The sequence below is a fragment of the Osmerus mordax genome, chromosome 14 (assembly GCF_038355195.1).
Source record: "Osmerus mordax isolate fOsmMor3 chromosome 14, fOsmMor3.pri, whole genome shotgun sequence".
Lineage (NCBI taxonomy): Eukaryota > Metazoa > Chordata > Actinopteri > Osmeriformes > Osmeridae > Osmerus > Osmerus mordax.
In genome coordinates, this window is record NC_090063.1 from 10,621,768 (window position 1) to 10,631,203 (window position 9,436).

The following is a 9,436-nucleotide window of genomic DNA, read 5'->3' on the forward strand; positions in this document are numbered from 1 at the left end:
TGTTTTTCCACACAACCTGTGTATCAAGAACAGATTTGTGAATGATGTAGACTTACAGTACCAGAGACACAAAAGGGGGAACCACTGGCTAAATGTCATGCCATGTTTATGACGTCATCTTCGGGCACTTTCAATGTACTCACATAAATGTCTACCCCCCTCATGTCCCACTCACTTTTTGAAAATGGCAAGAAAATTATATTCAATGGTCGCATTCTCAGTAATTAAAAAAGGTGTTCTACCCACATTTGAAAACCAACCTATGCCCCTGGGGTGGTTAGACAGCTTGTAGCAGGACCATGGTTGGCAACTGAAGATTGAGTTATATGTTACCATCACCATGGGGAACCTGCAAAGCTTCCAAACCGATCTTCTACTATTTATTACATTAATAGATGCATCGAGACTCAGACTGTAACTGATTCTCATATTTCTCTTCATTTACCACGCCGTGTTAAACATGGACTTCAAATGCTCGTGTCAAGCAGGAAGTGGTACTGCACAGTGTGTTTGTTACATGGTGTTGCCATGTTTGATCATATTTTCACTGATCTTTATGTTGGATAAACAGTACAAAACATTTCTACTGATCGGCTGCAGAAAGAGACTGTGTGGGAGAGGTTTTCTTATAATCAGCTTGTATTTGAACACTTTAATGACATCTTTGTTGTGGGTTGTGTCTGTACTGTTGGATGGGGACTGGGACGTCTGCTGCACAAACCACATCACTAAGGAGAATGTAACACTTCCATGTAAGGAAAATCTCAATTTGGAAGAGATCTACGAGATCAAGAGCTGGTCACCCGTGAGTATACTTTTTCATAATATATGTAGTATATTTAAATAAGTTGTGTTTTCATTACATTTTCAACAATAACATGAAAAATGGTCTTTTTACTGTAGATGTGGGGATTGGTGATGCTCGCCTGCATTGCTTGTCTAGGGATCATTACAACATGCATATGTACATCCTGTAAATGTATTGAATGTAAGTGTAACTGTTGCATGACTGGCAACAGACTAGGCAAACAGACCATCAAATGGAATGTGAATCCAATTTTTTACTTCCTAATATATTTTGTGTCAATTTTAGATATTTAAAATATTTATCAATATTTAGGTGGTTCGAGCACTGCAGGTTAAAACACAGTTCTCTCAGAATTTTCCCGTGTCGGCATTTTCTCCCTGTTGCAGAGACATTTCTGAGGATTCACATACGGGATACACAGTTACTACCTAAATATACGTATACTGAAATGAGGTCAATGTTGTCTTTTAATATTACCAGAGCAATATTATGTAACTTTGTTGGAGACAGTTGTGTCAGAAAGGACTGTTGTGATTGTGGTCCTCTTTGTTGGAGCCTGAGAACATTTCATGTAGAGACATGTCTGAAGACAGGTTTATTTTGGAATATCTGTTCACATCGCTGCTCTCCCACAATCATGATCACCCAAATGCATGAAACAACCAAAGTATTATGGAGCTACATTTTACATATTTTTTCGATTCTACTTAGCATTCTGTCTCACTGTGATGCTCAATACAACTGTTATGTTCTGTGTTTGTGTGTACATAGTACATGTCCTGACCACAGCGCTTAACCTGCCTGCTACGTCAACATAAACTGCCTGTTCAGCAAACAGAGACAACAAAGAAGATGGTTGCCATTCCTCCTAGAATTGTTTGACACCCCTCTGCTAAGTGTTCTGCGTGTTTATGTATGTGTGAGAGAGAGAAAGATAGAGAGAGATGGAGAGGTAGAGAGGTCTACAATTCCTGTAGACATTGTTTGACAAGCTAGTGTTGATCTGGGACTACTGTTATCTAACTAACATTAGGTATTTACCTCCAAGATGCGTGGGAAAGACAGGCAACAAAACTGAACACACATATACACATATACACACACACACTCTCACTATCTTACACACACAAACACAAACAGATATACACACATACTACCACTTTAGGAAAATAGGTAGAAGCATTTCCTCAGGGTCAGCTTTGCCCTTACACCTTTACCTCTGCTCTACCCAGACATTCTACCATAAGCAGTTATTCATTTTAGTGTTAGAGCAGCAAGGTTGATTTCAAAGAGATGGGGGTCAGTTAAGGTAGTCATGTTTTGAAGACCTTTTTTTAAGTATAAACACATGACAATAAACCAGACATTTTCACAATATCCTAGTTCAGCATTCAGCAATTTCCTTTATTTCCTGTAAACGGATAAATAGAAGGTAGCTGAGTGTCTACTGACACTGCGATATGACAAACTTGTCATATCGCCTTCCCCGTCAAAAGCACAATCATACTCAAGTAGGAATTAGGATCTCTACATTATTAGTTGACAGAAACATGCATAACTCACGTGTGTATTCATGTACTATTCTTCAAACAATAGGTCCTTAGCACCCTTGTAACACTGCAGCAGTGTCTGATGCTGCTGGAAGCAGTCATGTATTCTAGACATGTTCACTGTCAAACCTTTACAAAATTACATTGTACTATGCAGGTATAAATAACACAAGGAGGATCATACAAAGGTTAAGACATTCTTACCGAAGGACTAAATAATGAAATGCTAAATAGCTAGGACAGCTAAGCTATGATGTTTATCTCAAAAATGGTTTTGTTTAGTGCAAGTCTGAAACTTTTGTCAAGTGTTAACTTGTTTTGAAGTTGTCACACGACGTACACCAGCACGTTTGTGACTGCTTTTCTGCTTTTCTGACTATTTAAAGTATGTTTGTGCGTGTGCATGTGAGTGTGTGTGTGTGACATTGTCCTTGGTCGTCCCTGTCATGCCGTTCAAAGTTTTCCTTAGCTGAACTCTCAGACAGCTTCAGGTTACAACCAGATCGACCTAAGAAGTTGGTTGAGACATACAAAGCTTTTCCTCCTGAGCTCTTTGTATTCAAAACACACTCAGCCCTGATCAATTGAATTAGTCAATACAAACTGAGTTATGCGTAACTGCCTAAATACTCTGAAGTGCTAATTAGATAAGCTGTGTAGACAGTACGAGAAGGAGGTTTGTGCTAAACCCACACAAAAAATCCCTCGTCCCATAAGTCATTCACCATTGTTAGTCGTTTCATCAGCCAATCAAAATGCAACATCCCACTTAAGTCCTGCTGTGATTGAACGGTATCTCTTTTATCATATATGTTGGCTGACATCAAGTGAAACGTTCTTTACAATCGTCCCATCTCTTAATCACTCCATCAGCGTCTCCCATTGGCTACCCTCTCTCCTTGCCCCCATCTTGTCCAATCACCTTTCGTATCCATGACGTGAAGGTAGAGACTTTGGTGTAGACCCCCGGAGAATGTTGCATCCGACATGCGTGACCCCAGGATGTGACCCCGTAGACCACCCACCCCCCTCCGGGACGCTCGCAAACCAGCGGGCCACCGCTGTCACCGCGGCAACTGTCCACGCGGCGCTCTGATTGGTCGGCGCTGCCGGCGCAGAGCATGCGGCTGGTGAAGGCGCCGTGGTAACGCTGCTGGCAATGGCGACGCGGTAGGAGGGAGAGGGGGGCCTGCTGGAGGGTCTTAGAGTACGAACGACCTGAGGGAGAGAGAGGGTGGGACAAGGGAGAGAGAGGGTGGGGTTAAAGTGAGAGGGGAGAAGATGGAGTAAGAGAGACAAGAGAGGGGGGCAAGAAAGAGGGGGTGGGGTAAGAGAGAGAGGAGGGGAAGGGAGAGAGAAAAGGAAAATGTACATTCCGCCACAGATTTGCCTTCTTAAGTGCACTCCCTTTTCTATTTCTGCTGTGTAGTGTGACTGCAAGTGTAATGGCCCATTTTCATGGAAAGTTTAACCAGTGAGATATGATGTGTGTGTATGTCTAGTGTGTGTATGTGTGTGTGGGGGTGGGCGTGTTGGCAGCCCACCAACATAATATGATACAGCTGTAGGATGTACCCATCCCTTCCTTGCCAAACAGGCCACACACCCTTAGTCATCACACTCTCTAAATAACCCCACACACACATACTTACACCCACTTACAGTACAGTTACCCTTTCACATTTGCCCAAAATGGAGCCACACACAAAAATAGACAAACACATACAAAACACAAACATATTGGTAAAGAAAACCTTAATTGGAGAGTGTGTGTGATGTTGTCATGGTGTGTTTTTGCAAGTGTGGTGCGGGGTTTGAAAGCTGGTGTTACTGATGACATCAGAAGTGACCTCATAGATCATGTACAGATGTGTACAAGTACAGTAATGTGTTTCCCCAAGCGCAGATGTGGTGACGTGTGTGTGTGTGTTTCAGAGTGTATATTTAAAGTCAAACATGATCATTGGCGGAGGGCTGTGGTCCATCATGCCTTTGTGGTATGTTTGTTTCTGAAGAGCAGATCTTTACACATTCTCACACACACACCACATCCCATATATTCACACACACACAAGCAAACCATAACATCCCACATTTTCACACACACACACTCACAAACACACATACCCATACCACCCTATCCCACACATTCACACGTTCACACACATACGTTCACACCCCCCCCCCCCCCCCCCCCCCCCCCCTGCTCACCTGTGTCCCCCCAGCCAGTGATGTGACAGTTGCTGGCCTGCTTCAGCACGCGCTCCTTCCTCAGTGGCAGGCAGGCCGGCAGCACGTGGGGGCTGAACGCCACACACCGGCCCTGGCCCCTCTGCCCCGCCCCCGGCGCCAGCCGGACCAAGGCCAGGTCATGGTCGTTGCCGTGGGCCGTGTAGCTGGGGTGCGGCAGGATGGCGTCCACGCCGTACTCCTCCTCATGCTCCTCCGGGACGAGAGAGTGGTAGTCCCCCAGCCTCACCTTGTACAGCTTGGTGCTGTTACCATACCTGAGAGAGAGAGAGAGAGAGAGAGAGAAGAGAGAAGAGAGAGAGAGAGAGAGAGAGAGAGAGAGAGAGAGAGAGAGAGAGAGAGAGAGAGAGAGAGAGAGAGAGAGAGAGAGAGAGAGAGAGAGAGAGAAGAGAGAAGAGAGAAGAGAGAGGGTAGTGAAGTTTCTGGCATGGTTGATTAAGTGTATGAAGATAAATATATTTGACGTGTTGTGGGCATGTGAGATGGAGCAATGATGGAGAGTGTGTGACAGAGAAGGATTGTGTGTGTGTGCGTGTGTGTTTGCATGTGCCCCTAATAGCTCTGATGATTTCTACACACACCATAACCAAGATCCTACCATGACAGATATTCACCAGAGGCATGTTCCCTTTAGCAAACACACACGGGCACACGCTAAACGAACTCGCACACAAATGTAACACGCAGTGTACTGGACGACACGCAAGGTCGGACATGAGTTCTCGATCGACGACGTGTAGAGTCCCAGGGTTCTCAATCACCCCTGACACAGTCATCCATCTCTCCTCTCTCCCTGTCCCCTCCCTCTCTTCCTCTCTTCTCTTCTTTCACTGGCGTTGCTCTCTCCCTTCCCTTCTCCACTCCTCTTCTCTATCTCTCTCTCTCCACGCTTTCCTCTCAGTCAGCGCTTCCTGTCTATCGATCACTGACAATGTATTCTTGATAGTGTGCGTGTCTGTATTCATGTGACCTTTCCTATCTGGTCAGGGGCCTGGACCGTCAGTGCAGGGTGGAGGAAGAGCGAGGGAGCGAGGGAACGAGGGAGCGAGGGGTCGAGAAGAGAGGAGCAGAAGACCAGGTCTTTCTGCCGAGCCAAGCCCCTGTGTCAGGTTACGGCATCAACGATCTTTCCGGAAAACGACCCCGTCCTGGGACCGATACCAACACGCCAGGTGAAAGACGTTCAGTAGATCTACACACTCACACACACATTCACCTGATCTGCTCACACAACTAGGCATACAATCCACACTAAGACTTTACTGGGTCCTTTCTCATTCTCACACACGACTACCATCCCTCTCTCTCTGTCTCTCTGTGTGTGTGTGTGTCTCTCTCACACACACTTTCTTCACTCTTAAGGATCTAGAATGGCATATCTAGGTTTGTTTTGATGTCATTGCATGTCTCAGTAGGGGGAGTTAACACACCTATTGTGAGGTTAGATTTAGTTAGAACCACAATATTGTACATACATATATTACTATAATGTATATGTATAGGATTTCAACATCTGGTCTGGGACAAGGTCTTATATTCAGCAATATTCAGCTAATTATTCATATTAAGGTTCAAATCTGAGTCCATGATCTTAGATTGGTATTAGGTGCTTCTGGCCTTCAGGATATCTTTAGGAGTGTGTGTGTTTGTGTGTGTGTCATGCCTCTATTTGTGTCCACCTGAATGAAAGGTGACACTCTTCAAACTCGGAAGTCCTTAACTTAGTCTGTGTGTTTTGGCTTACAAGGTCCAAATGACTTTTCCTAACAGTAGTAGCTGTGTGACTAGCGGGCCGCCAGGACCAGTGTGAGAGGGCGTGCACACGTATGTAATGTGTGTGGGACTGGGCCAGTGATCTGTTCTATTCCGATGCATCCATATGCCAGCATATCTCTGCTACAAATGTAATGCTGAGAGTGATACAGGAAATCAATGTCGCTGTCATCATGCACTATAATTTCAGGTTCTTCTTTTTACTGTGGTGTGTGTGTTTAGTCTGAGATCCTCCAGCAGACAGTTTTCCATCTCAGAGATGCCTAGAGGTAGAACCTGGGCTCTGGAACAGTTTATGGAGCGACACTGGGAATGTGTTTGGGAAATGCCAATTTCCCGTCTAGTTGGGCTCAATGTGGAAACACTGAGATGGATCACAAGCAATTAGCACATAGGAATGGGCTGTGTGTGTGTGTGTGTGTGTGTGTGTGTGTGTGTGTGTGTGTGTGTGTGTGTGTGTGTGTGTGTGTGTGTGTGTGTGAGCGAGTGTGCTGTAATATGATCTCAACAATGGACCACAAGGTGTTCTGGTTTTCATAGCATATCCAAACATTGGACCCTACTGTAGATAACGACCGCAGAGACAACCCTGAAGGTATTCATCATACTCAAAACACAGTCCGTCACACACACCTTTACCAGGGTGTGTTTGTGTGGGAGTGTGTGTTTGTAGCCAGCAGGTAAAAAAAAGAATGTCAACCCCACACAGGTCTGTTTTGGCTCAGCCAAACTCATAGTGGAGGTGATTAATGTGTAGACAGTGGCGCCTATGTGGAGTACAGACTGGACGGAGTGACTGAGACGAAACAGTCTCTCTCTCTCTTTCTCTCTATCTCCTCCACTCCCCCTTCCGCTCTCACAAAATCAGCAAATATTTAGTTCTTGTGGTTATGCCAGGGTTAAGCTCAGGGTCAGACAATGTGTAGAAAATAGCTATGCTTGAGTGACTGACGGCATTGGAACTGATTGGTCCGACAAGTAGACTTAATCAAAGCGTTTGAGAGATTTCATCCTGTGGGTTGGAGAGTACAGCTGGGTGGCTGAGGAGTAGAACAGGACTGGGTTTGCTGGAGTAGAACGGTGTGTGTGTGTGTGTGTGTGAGAGAAAAAGAGAATGAGTGTGTGTATATGTGCGATGGTGTGTGCGTGTAGCTGTATGTGTGCGTGTGTGTATGTGGCTGTATGTGTGTGTAACTGTGTGTCGGTGACTGCGTGTGCATGTGTATGTTTGTGACTGCGTGCGTGCGTGTGTGTGACTGTGTGTGTGTGTTTAGGAGCCTCTCACCTCTTGAAGCAGTGTGCTGAGGTTAGGACCCAGCAGGAGCTGATGAGTGTGGCTCCACACACCAGCCTGCCGTCTCCCCGAGACCCCCGCAAACGCACTGCTGCCTGCCAGGGCCAGCCGCCCCTACACACACACACACACACACACACACACAGGTACAGTTAGCAAATACACAGTCACAGAGACACCCACCCACACACAGTCAGAAAACACAATTACAGACACACACCTGCAGTTACACACACAAACACACCAAGTCAGTCCACTCAAATCTACTTAAACACATATGTTTTATGTATAACTAACTGAAGGCTGCATCCAAATAAACCAATAGGATTGATGGGGATTGATAAACACACAATAGTAACTGTAAAAGGACAACTCCTTCTGCTGCCATGCAAAGGATACACACATCACTGTCCAAACACACACATGCACACAAAGAGATGCGCCCACACACACAGATGGGGCCACACACAGATTCCAACGTACAAAGAAGAATACACACACACACACACAGATGAACCCCCCCCCCCCCCCCCCCCCCCACGCACACACACAAACTCCTCATGGGAAGGCTGCCCTTGACTTTGTGGTTTAGTTCCAGTCTGTGGAGCTTTCTAACTGGAGAAAATCAGTTTCCCTTTCCAACACCACACACTCACACACCTCTGAGGAGGTGCATTGGCATGTGAACACAAGGGCTTCCACCAACTGTTTTTCCTGGCCCACTCCTTCCTTCTACAACATTTATTTTTCTTTCTTTCACAAGTACTTCCATTGAACATTACTCTTTACACCCCCTCCAGCCTTCCTCCTTATCTATCTCTCTCTCTCCCGCTTTCTGTCTCTCTCTTCCCTCTCCATCTCTCTCCCTCTCTCCGTCCCTCATTCCCTCACTCTCGCTCTCTCTCTCTCACCCTCTGGCTGTCTCTCCCTCTCTTTCTCTTTCCCCCCTCTTTCTAGGTTGCCATCTCTGTTTGTCTCTCTCACCCTCTCACCCTCTCACCCCTCTCTTTCTTTATCTCTCTCTCTCCCTTTCTCCTCCCCTCCCTCTCTTACCTCAGTGAGTTCTCTCCTCCAATGATCCTGCGTTGGCGAGTGTGTATGAGACGCAGACCACAGACTAAGTCCACAGGATCTGAACCAGACAGCAGAGGACAACCGTTGGTGTGTGTGTGTGTGTGTGTGTGTCTGGGTGGGTGGTTGGTGATGGGTAACCCATACCTTTGGGCTCAGGTTGAAGAGTTATTAGATTATTGAATTGATAGTAATAATAAATGAGAGATCACTTTTCATGCCTGTGTATATCCTGTATGTGTGTGTGTTTAGAGACTTCATGCTGAAATAAGTAACTGCTTCTTCACTCCATCCAATCAATGACACCCCAAGTAGTCTAAACACAATTCCACTACCCACATATCTTTCGCTGTGTCTGTGTGTATGTGTGTAATAGAGATATATAAGCTGTGAAAGACCAACATCTGTCCTGCTGTGTGATAGACAGGGTGTAGCTATAACAGAGTTCTCCATTTTACCATCTGGAGACACACACGCAGACACACACATTCCCAGTTAAACTCCCTCCCTGACTCACACACACCTATTGAATGATGCCCCTCTCACCCTGTTTCTTCAATCATCATTGTCATATTAGTCAATACGTTTGTATGAAAAAATTCAACATTAGGACATGTTTGTTAAATAGATGACTGAAACTATTTACAAATACTGTCAAATGCGTGCAGCATCCTGAACTAAAAAAATGAT

At 45.4% G+C, this 9,436-nt stretch overlaps 2 protein-coding genes across 3 annotated transcripts in view; one reads left to right on the forward strand and one right to left on the reverse strand.

The window, feature by feature from the left end:
* The first annotated feature begins 732 nt into the window (after positions 1 to 732).
* The window catches only part of mettl14 (methyltransferase 14, N6-adenosine-methyltransferase non-catalytic subunit), a 24,559-nt gene continuing 15,855 nt past the window's right edge, over positions 733 to 9,436 (forward strand). For both annotated transcript variants that reach the window (XM_067250058.1, XM_067250059.1), the window contains exons 1-2: positions 733 to 805; positions 5,596 to 5,780. The gene's annotated coding sequence lies outside the window, so the exon portion shown is untranslated. The remainder of the gene's footprint in view (positions 806 to 5,595; positions 5,781 to 9,436) is intronic.
* The window catches only part of prss12 (serine protease 12), a 16,656-nt gene continuing 9,429 nt past the window's right edge, over positions 2,210 to 9,436 (reverse strand). The window contains exons 9-12 of the mRNA XM_067250305.1: positions 8,729 to 8,807; positions 7,667 to 7,789; positions 4,570 to 4,865; positions 2,210 to 3,576 (exon numbers count right to left, since the gene is read on the reverse strand). Coding sequence (XP_067106406.1) covers positions 3,245 to 3,576; positions 4,570 to 4,865; positions 7,667 to 7,789; positions 8,729 to 8,807 — 830 coding nt within the window. The 3' untranslated portion in view covers positions 2,210 to 3,244. The remainder of the gene's footprint in view (positions 3,577 to 4,569; positions 4,866 to 7,666; positions 7,790 to 8,728; positions 8,808 to 9,436) is intronic.